General features: G+C 50.1%; 1 protein-coding gene across 5 annotated transcripts in view; it reads left to right on the top strand.

Annotated features, from left to right (window-relative positions):
• The window catches only part of SPECC1 (sperm antigen with calponin homology and coiled-coil domains 1), a 63,264-nt gene that overhangs the window by 13,265 nt on the left and 40,093 nt on the right, over nt 1-9,906 (top strand). For 4 of the 5 annotated variants that reach the window (XM_072978635.2, XM_072978637.2, XM_072978636.2 and 1 more), the window contains exons 2-3: nt 88-264; nt 1,792-1,927. In XM_072978635.2, the coding sequence (XP_072834736.2) occupies nt 88-264; nt 1,792-1,927 (313 nt within the window). Of the gene's footprint in view, nt 1-87; nt 265-1,791; nt 1,928-7,462; nt 7,686-9,906 lie in introns of those variants that run through there. The other variant, XM_072978638.2, reaches the window with a different exon arrangement.

The raw sequence follows: 9,906 nt of genomic DNA, 5'->3' as shown, positions 1-9,906 counted from the left end.
AACGTCCCGGATGCTTTCCAAAGCCACGAGCGCTTCCGCCCGCCTTTTCTCATGCCTCTGATATTTCTCCCTTTTTTTCCATCACAGCCTGGAATCCTCGCAACCAGAAGGAAAATGAAAGGGGCCGCGCGGCCATGGGTCCCCGTGTCCAAGCTGGGGGGACATGGGATGGAACGAGGGAAACCCCTGGCCCCCTCCGCACCAGGGGGGATGAAGGCCTCTAAGTCTTCCACCTCCCTCGCCTTCGACTCTCGGCTCAGCAAGGTAGGTGATCGCTTGGGGGTTTTTTCTTCCCAAATCCAGGTGAAGAAATACGCGAGCCTTAAGGCTCTGAACTCGTTTGAGAAAAGTGCAAGCTTGAAATGGGATGAGTAAAATGAGAACCACAGGGTCTATCACATACATAACGCTAGAATGGGCAACATGGGACCTTCTAGAGGTGGTTGGACTGCAAATCCCATCAGCCCTGGCCATCACAGCTGATAGTGAGGGATGGTGGGACATGTTATGTGACCACATCAGGAAAGTGATCTTGTCCACCTCTGCCCAGAGGTGGGAAACATTTGGGGAGGGGTGTATTTTGGGGGGGTCTAGAAAACTCCCAAGAACTTCCAAGCAGCATAGCTTCCAAAGGTGAGCAATTTGGGGGCAGCCCCACCCCTTTGTTAAGAGTTGCCACCACTTTGCAAAACTGGGCCAGGTTTTTTCAGAGGGGAAAGCTTTCTTCCCAGTGTCTTAACTACCACCACAGCTTGGATGGGTTCACGTCTCCGTGTTTTTTTTTGTTTTTTGTTTTGTTTCTGCACGTCAGCAGCCTGAGAGATTAAAGGAAAAAGGGGGCCTGGAAATCTCTAGGAATTAAAGAGGAAGCGGGTGGACAAAGAAGCTGCCGCCGTGTGTTTTTAATTTCCCGTTCTGCCGTTCATCTGGTTGGGTCTTTAAATCCAGTTTTGAAAATAAGGCCTTCTATAAAACTGCTTCCAAAGTGGAACTGTAGGTTGGGATTGAAATTTTTCCAGATCAGAGCAGGCCAGCTTCTGAAGAATGGTGCTATCTCCTTTGAAGTCGGAGAAAAATCAGTCTGTTGGGTGTCACCTTAAAGACTTAAAGGGTTTATTTGTCCTGAGCTTCCATGAACAGCAGCAGTCTGCCTTCATCTGAGGGACGGAGGAGAACCTCCCTATGCAGACGTTTACAAGAGACATGGGGTGGTACGGGTAGCGGGAGAGACATGGGATGTAATAGATGTGCCAAAGGCTTCACAGGGTGATGGTCTTCTCGGTGGTAATTAAGGTTAATTAGCAGCCCATGGGTTTAGATCTTGACGGTGGGCTTCTCCAGGTACAATCAAGCCTGAGGCCAATATCCTGTGCGTTTTTGTCTAAAGTTTACATGCAGTGGCTAATTACAGCTCAGTTATGTGGTGCCTGAGGGCAGCCCGGTTGCTCGCACAGTCATATGACCAGACACATGCCCGAGACATGCTCCTGTACCATCTCGGTTAGCCATAAGACGTTAATGCAAAATCATAAAAAAGCCTTAAGAACTATATAATCCTACCGGGCTTTGTATTTTCTAAAATTGCTTGAACAAGTGAGTTTGAACAGCAAAAACCGAGAAGGCCCTGCTCGTTACTGGGAGACGGTACTTGGGGCTGGTGTGGGGCTGAGTCCCTTGTTGCCCCAGATCAGAAAGCACAGGAGGGGGGGTGGAAGTGGATAGGATCCTGGCTCTGTTTCGCCCTGATCCCCACCAGTTTTGCCAATGCTGTATGGGTTTCCTCTGTTGCAGCTGAAGAGGGCCAGCAGCGAAGACATGCTGACGAAGCCGGGGGTCGCCACGGCCTCGGGGGGCTCCCGGCTGAAGAAGACAGTCACCACCGGGGCCATTGCCGAGCTGGCCGAGAACCGCCTGCGTCCCAGCACAGGTAAGCCCACCCCCCCCCACCCCTGAGCCTGGAAGCTGGTGATTCGAACGGCGAGAAATGGACACCCAGGGCTTTGTTCTGTTCTCCTTCTGGATATTGCATGGCAGGTGCCCTTTACACCGGAGAGGCTGGGCTTTGAACCCCAGGCTCACATAAAGGATAGAATCGCCAGCCTCTTGCAAGCAGACAGGAGAGCAGAGATGATCTGGAAAGGTTTTACGCAATGAGTAGGCAAAGATACGTCTGTAAAATGATTCTCAGCCTTGGAGCGCTGTCGTTTTGAACAAAAAATGAGCTTGACAAGTTCTGATTCTTGACAGTGTTAGATTTGGGAGGCTTGGCTGCCTCGTAGCCCACGTGGCCACTGGTACATAGTCTGGACTCAGCTGTTTGGGTTTCTTGTTGGCTTTCGTTGGACGGCATTCAGTACATCTTTCTGCGAGTGGTTCCTCAAATCGTCATGGTCGATGTGGGTGTTTCCTAGCTTTTTCGGACTCCTGTGTTTGTTTTCTCCCTGTTTTTATCTTAGGGTTGTTTTAATGCAAAGTGAAAGGAAACGGTTTCCCTGTATGCGCTCTCTGTATTTCAAATGTATTAACGGATGTTAAATATTTTAAGGATGGTCGCAAGAGACAAGACAAAAAAGACGGACAGAGGGAGACAATGCGCACATCTGTGGAGTTGCTAACCATTTGCTTGTTTATATTTATGGGCTGTGTTTTGTGTGACCGAAAGGAGTTTACAGACTAAGATCAGATAAAATCCAAACGGGGACCCAGTTTTAAAAGGATCATCAAAACTTAAAGCAAAACATGCAAAATTAAGTAAATAAACAAGCTCCAGAGCAGCTAACTTGTCTCGTAAAACTTAGCACAATAAACATGCAATGCAGGAAATATTGGTAGCAAGGTAGGAAGGCACCCGGGCAATTTAAAAATAATGAAATAAATCAAAATGCTATAGATATCTTCCATCTAGGTTTTTAGTTCCCACTAAGGTGATGATGTGGTCAACTTCCCATCTGATGCAGGCACTTTGTTGTGTTGTTGTTGTTGTTACAGCCATGGTTCTGCGCTGTTTGTGTGTGTGTGTTCCTGCTGGTCTTCCTTGAAAGCTCTCCCCCTCTTGATGGGCTCCCCTCCTGTGAATGCAAACCCACATAATTTCCAGAGGACCCACCCTGGGACTGATCAGATGCGCTCCCCAACACTCCCCAAAATATTTTTATTTATTTCTATTTAATATGGAAAAATGCCCACTTGTATCCTTTAGGGGCAACTTTTAAAAAAAAAACAATTTTCACCTTCTGAAACAAGCTTGCTTGCCAATGGTCCAACTCCCCAGAAATCACGAGAGGGCTGTTTCTTGAGCCATGTTAAAAACAGAAGCCAATGCGAAGACCGGGAGGGATCCGTCCGGGATCACCCTTCGCCCGCTCTTCTGATGATCATGAGAATATTTGCAGGCGTACACCATTTCCTCTCTCCCCGGATGCCTTCACTTCCTCTAGGTTTCCTTCCCCGTGAAGAGCGATGACTTCGTAAAAGGGATTCACGAACGAACACGCCTTTTTCTTTCGGGGAAAGTTATTTCACTCATGGGTGGGGAGAGAAGGACCCAGGGAAAATCCTATTTATTTTCTGTCCCTCTTGAACGGGCAGTGGTTTTGAAGCCTTGGGCTGCTGAACCGCTAGAGGGAACCCACAGGCAGCCGGAATGAATTTCAGCTGGCAAAAATTTGACGGCTGTACTAGGAGGGTGAATTTACAACTCTGGGAAAATATATATATATATATATATATATTCCAGATGAACTGGGGGCCCGTGAAGCCCCATGAAGCCCTCACATTCCTTGGTTCTTGTATTCTGCAACCGCCTTCTCCCTGCTAAAAAGGTAAAAATCAGCAAGGCAACCGAGCCGAATTCAATTTTTTACACGCTATATAAAAGTCCCGGAATTATTTCTGACAGCTTCCAGTATTTGCTCAGAAATACTGTACTGAGTTAGACCCACCTCTGGTGCCTTGTGCATGCTTTCTAGCCATACGGCTTGAAGCTGAGCTATGGATGTTTTAAGTTTTATGGCAGTCGCTTGTTAAATATTTTAGGAGGTGACCCCGGAGCAGGATGCAAATTCGCCTTGCGCGCGCAGCTCAAATATTTTCCAAAGGCTGGCCGGGTGAATCTGGTTTAGCAAACAGAGTCACCTGAGCAGCTGAGCAAATTTACAGCTGACAGAAGCCCTTGTCCATGACCATTGTGTTTTAGCGTGCCGGGTTCCACGGGGTTCTTTGTTCGTTTCGTTAATGATTTTGTCGTGGTTTTTTTTCTGAGTCTGGGAGCAGAAAAGAAAAACTACAGACGTTGTTGACTCATGGGGATGTAATGGTTCATCATTATTGCCCTCCTGACCATGTTCTGCCCATATTTTGAGTTGGGCTTCAGGGAGGGTCTTTCTCTCACTCCCGCTGCCCTCCCAGTGACACCCCATGAAGACGTGAGAGAGGATATTTTCAGTGGCTTCCTCCCAGTCTGTGGAACTCCTTGCCACAAGACGCTCAGTAGATCCGCTAGCTGCTATTTTTCCGCCAGCAGGCAAAGTCCTTTCTTTGTCTTCAAGGAATCTTTGGACCAAGAGCTGGGCTAATAGTAAGAAAGACATTTTTCATGGGAGTGACAGATATTGGTTTCTCAGGAGGTCCAGAGAGCTTCCCGCTTCCCGTTTTCCCCCTTCCTTGTTTTAAAACCCCGTCAGTTGTTTTTGGGGTCAGCAAGTGAGAAAAAGGGGCCACAATAAGCAGAACTGTGAGCCGTCCTAAATTGTATTGCTGGACATTCATATAACCAGAGAATTTCATTTTGTTATTTATGGTCTGTGATATCTCTAGAAGTGTACTCTCAAGGTCACAGATGCTGGCCAGAGGGAGCCTTCAGCCTTGCTTTTCTCTGCACCACATCCCTCTCCCCTCCCCCCCCCCACCCTGAGAAATGAAAAAGCATCAACCCAGTGACCTAGCCCAAAGCTTCCTGCAAGTGGCCAGCAGAGGGTTTTGAACCCGTTCTGCTCTGCTTCCTTTTCCTTACAGCCTGGAAATTTCACTTTTGTGCCTGCTGATTTAGACTTGTAAAGGAAGCCCGTATACTATATGTCCCAATAACCAACTGCAAAGCAAAGGAAGCAAATTTTCAGAATACAGCTGGTTTGCAGAAGGCTCGTGCTGTGGCTATTAAAGGCTTTCATCAGTTAAGGAATTCTCTCTTTTAATTATGGGTCATCTCTAATGTACTGTTTGGCCAAGATTGCATTCTGTGTTGAATAGGTTTTTTTTTTTTTATCCCCATCCTGGGCTCTCCGTAAGTAATTGAATAAATGGATTTTGGAAGCCTCCCAGAGAACAATGCTATTTGGCAACCTGGAAAATATAGTAGAGCTAAATTAAATTAACAGTGAAGATTTTGGCGGGCAGGGGGGAAGCCTTTCGTTCATCGGTTTTGCTCTTCCCCACATGCCTGTGGTGCTGGGATTTGGCATTTCTTCCCACCCCGCCCCGCAGGATCGGTGCGTGCTTGCCGCCAGCACCCAATTCTGCCTCTGTGAAGTTCGTGGGGTAGACAGGAGACGAGGTGAAAGCTGATCTTCAGGCCTGGAAAGGTGTCCCTACTGGGTTTTTTCAGTAGTCCAACAACTCCCTGAATCCACGAGACAGTGTGGGTTATGGGAGTTGTAGTCTGAAAAAGGACCTTTTCTCATAGAAGTCTGGGCAACTCTGGATAGCTTAGTGATTTTGGCCTCCTTGACCAGGGGCTGGACTGGATGATCTTATAGGGTCCCTCCCAGCTATGCAGTTCTAAGATTAATAAGATTATAGCTCCCTGTGGGTGTGGTTTTCAGGTGAGTCGTAGTTATGCCTTACTGCTTTTTTAGTACTACAGTACTTGTGCTTTCTGGTTTGGGGTTTTCCATTTCTCAGAGTTACATTTGTTTTTGTTTTGTTTTTGTTGATTTTTAAGTATCTGGATACTTGCCGTTCTTATCTTGAATGTTGCCTTTCAATGCTGTAAGCTGCATTACCTGCAATAATGACACACCATCGAATTGAATTCAACTTTTGACCACCTTTTCTGAGATTTTTGAGACATGAAGTCATCCTTCTACCAAGAAGCAAGGGTTTGAAGGTTTGGGCTGCACTTTTCGCCCAAAATGTGGCAAACAACATGAGCTTTTGAGTTCATACAGAGCTCTTCATCAGGCAAAGAGGGTGGGTGCCCTGACACCTCTACCATGACCCAAACCACAGGCTCCCTCTCGTCTCACCCGTGGCCTGCTGTCGAGAACAGTGTCCATTAAACTGGGCTCTGAGTTTTTCAGATGATTTGCTTCCTCCCTCCTCTGCTAACTATGCCCTCGCTGCCTGATGAAGAGTTCTGTGAAACCCCAGAAGCTGGCTTTGTTAAGCCACGTTGTCGTCATCCATTAAAGGTACAGGCAAAGCTGGAATTTTGTGACTATTTAAATGTGGATACTGGATAAACATGGGTTGGGTATAAGTGACACCTTCATGGTGTGTCCCTGATATATCTCAGCCCTAAAACCTTCTTTGAGCCCTGCCTCATCTCATGGATTGTTAATTGCAGAGGAAGTCAACATGAATTCTTCTGAAAACTATTTTTCAAAATGTCGCAAGCTTCTTCCTGTCTCGCCCCTGGACGGCGTGCCTCCTTTAGGGTTTGTTCTCAAAGATATGAGAGCTTTTTTTTTTTAAAACAGGGAGGGGTGAGAGAGAGAGCGCCACATATTTTTGGAGTACAACTCCCATCATCCCCGCCAACACCATCTGCCAGGGTGAAGGATAATGGGCCATGAAGTCCAGCAATATCCACACTTTTGCTCGGTTCGGGCCCAGCTTGCTAGCTCCCCACTCCCACTGCAGGGCTAGGAAAAAAGGAACTTTTTCTAACTCCATTCCCCAGGATCCTCCTTGTCGACATGAGTCGGTCACGGAGCTACAACCCCCCCCCTCCGCCCCCCTAAAAAAGCAATGTTTCCCGGCTCCACTTTTTGGGACGTCCCAAGTTTTAGACTGCAAGCGCCGTGGGGCAGGGACCTTGCTCCTTAGGCTCTTTAATCAATGCTTGATCAGCAAAGTGTGGGGTTAAGCTATAACGTAAATCCGTCCCGCTTCTGTTTGGGTCGGTGCCCTTTCAGATCCTCCTGCATGGGGTGTTGTTTTTTGGGGAGAGAGGGGTGCGTCTGCAAGGGGGGGGCTTCCCTTCTTCCTGGGGTTTTCCTTCTCTCCCTGCCATTGCTGGCGCTTGCCTGCCGGTGGCCCTTTCTTTCTCTCCCCCCTCCCTCCGTGAGTCACCTTCTCAGCCTGCTTTTCTTCCAGCAGCTGCCGCTTGTGAGACACAACAGAGAGAGCGAGAGCATGATGCTGATGATGCTGCCCAGCCCGGCCTCATGGTAATGAAGTCGGAGGGCTGGCCGGCCGGCCCCCGGGGGTGGAGAGACGAACGCCTGCCCATAGCAGCCACAGCAGGAACCAGCCGCCTCGGCTGGCTGTGGGGCTAGCTGCCTTCCACCCAGCTAGCTGCTTCACCTCCTCTCTCCCCCTCAGTTATGTGGGGCCGGTGAGAGGCAGGGAGACCTCCCTGTAAGAAAAGCAGCCCCCCCACCCCCAGGATGTGACCCCCGAGAGGAGCTTAGAGGAGGCCAGCAAGATGGGCAACCAGGCTGGGAGACCGGAGGAATTGGACCCAGGTTGGTGATGGGCTGCGAGGAGGGTCAGGGGATGGGTGTGGGTGTGGGTGGGGCGGTTTGCCTACCCAGGGTGTGTGTGTGTGTGTGTGTGTGTGCTTTGTGGTTTTGTCCACCTCCTCCTTCCTGGCCTCGCAGGTGTTGATCCAGACACACCTTTCCGGGTTCACCGCGGCCGGCCGTTCTCTGGGAGGTGTTTCCTTGGCCTCCGATCAGACGGGTTGGCTCTTTGATGCGTTTCGAATCCAAGGCAGGGTTCCTCCTAGAAAGGCACCGGAAACCTCTGTCTCGTGGCCTCGACCCCACTCCCTGCATCTAGAATGGAGAATATTCACCTTTTTTTTATGCATGGCAAGATTGGATGGCGTGAAATTTCTGTTAACAAAGGGGCGTGTTTCTCCGGTGCAGACAGTGGCCTGCTTCTCTGTGGGAGATCCTGCTGGCTTCGGGGGGGGGGGGAGGCTGCCCGCTGGAAAGACAGGGGTGCTCCTTGGCAGTGGGGAGGCCCTCCCCCCTCTTTCTGGTTCATCTGCCCAAATGGCAGGCCAGAGGATGCTCGTTCGGGGGTGGGTGGGAGGGGGCTTTGTTCCGAAAAGCCACGTGTTCAGGAATGCTTCGCAAAAGAGGGACGGGGATAAGATGCCACGGGCGGGCGGGCCACCGTTGGTTTGATGCCTGAGCCACGGCAGCGTCCGGGAAGCGTCAGGCGTGGTTGCCAGGAGGCCGAGGGTGGCGCGTATGAAAAATAGACACAATGCTCAAAAAGGAGAGTGCTTTGAACCTATGCCATTCAGGTTGAGGACTGGGTGGCGGTTGGCGGCCCAGGGGGGGCATCAGCCACCTGAGCGAGGCCTGGTTGGCAGCATCCTTGGAAGTCCGTGCCCGTCCGGTGCCCGCCTCTCCATCTTCTCTGGCGGCGGTGCCCCCTCCAGCAAGGGACATTCCGCTTTTCGGAGAGCCTTGGGAACGGTTGCCTGGCCTTTCCGAGCCGCCACGCTGCGATTCCCTCTTTTGTGAGGCGCGCTGGCCTCCGCGCTGTCAGCGTCGTCCCTCGCGAGGGCCGTGCGGCGCATGCTAAGCAGCTTGTGGGTGGTGGGAGGCAGGAGAGAGAGGAGAAAGGGGCTCCTTGGTTCAGGGGGGAGGGAAAAAAAGAGGGGAGGGAAGCCGTCCCGTGGGCATCGTCCGTGGCCCACAACCACACCGGTGAGGGCCGTTTCCCAGCTCACCTTCTTCAGGGTGGGAGCACCCTGGCGGATCATGTCTAGCCTTTTGAACGGTGTGCATTTCAGGGTTGGTTGGGTCTCTTGTTCTCAGGGGAAGAGGGCTTGAGTATAAAACAACAGCCACTTGCAGAAATCCATTTCCATTTGATAGGAAACTGTCTGCGGGACTGTCTTGTAGCTCTAAGTGGCTGGTTCGGAGGGGAATTCTGGGGGGGGGGGGAACGACGCAGGCTGAAAAAAGAGCGTTCCCATTCTCAGAGCTGAGCTGCAGAATCCGCACAGGTATCCTCACCTTCCAAGTTTGGCCTGAGTTTGCTGGACACACGACAATAATGGTCAGAGATGGTGCTCTCTCTCTCTCTCTCTTGCTCTCATCTCAGGGAAGCTGTGTGTTATGTTTTGGTGGGGAAAGTTCCTTTGCCAGAAAACCTAAGATAGACTCCAGGTTGTTTTTTTGTCTGCTTTCAATCGGAACAACCGCTTCCAGTTTTATCAGCAAAAGGTGGCCCGTTTTTTCTGTCTCCCTCTCTTCCTGTCGTCGTTTCTCCGTCCTGCTCTGGTTTTTAGGGCTACTGCAGTCTGATTAAAAATTGAAGATTTTTGAACTGGGTTTGCAGCGTGTCCTCCGATGGCATTTGCTGTTCATCTGACCAGCGGCCGTATAAACCTGCCGTGGCGTGCGGAACACCCCTTAAAGGTGGGACAGAAGTCGATCCACCAGTAAATTGTTGATCTGAAAGGTTTCTCTAAAACAAAGATAAAAACCGTCTGTTTATTCTTCACCGTTTCTTTGCCGCCCACCATGGCAGCCCTAAATAAGGTTATAAAGACGTCTGCTGGGTGTCCTCTTCTTACACGACTGTTCAGGTCTTCTTCCCCCCAACAAAACAAAGACACACAAATTTTAGTAAAAGAACCTTCCCCCCCCCCCCCAGTTTTTAATGGGAGAATGGCTCTTCTGGTTCAGTGTTTTATCTCCTTTTGGGGTGACTGAGCGAAGG

Source organism: Pogona vitticeps, chromosome 7 (genome assembly GCF_051106095.1).
Source record: "Pogona vitticeps strain Pit_001003342236 chromosome 7, PviZW2.1, whole genome shotgun sequence".
NCBI lineage: Eukaryota > Metazoa > Chordata > Lepidosauria > Squamata > Agamidae > Pogona > Pogona vitticeps.
Note: the sequence above shows the minus strand (reverse complement) of the source record. Positions and strands in the feature narration are given on the sequence as shown.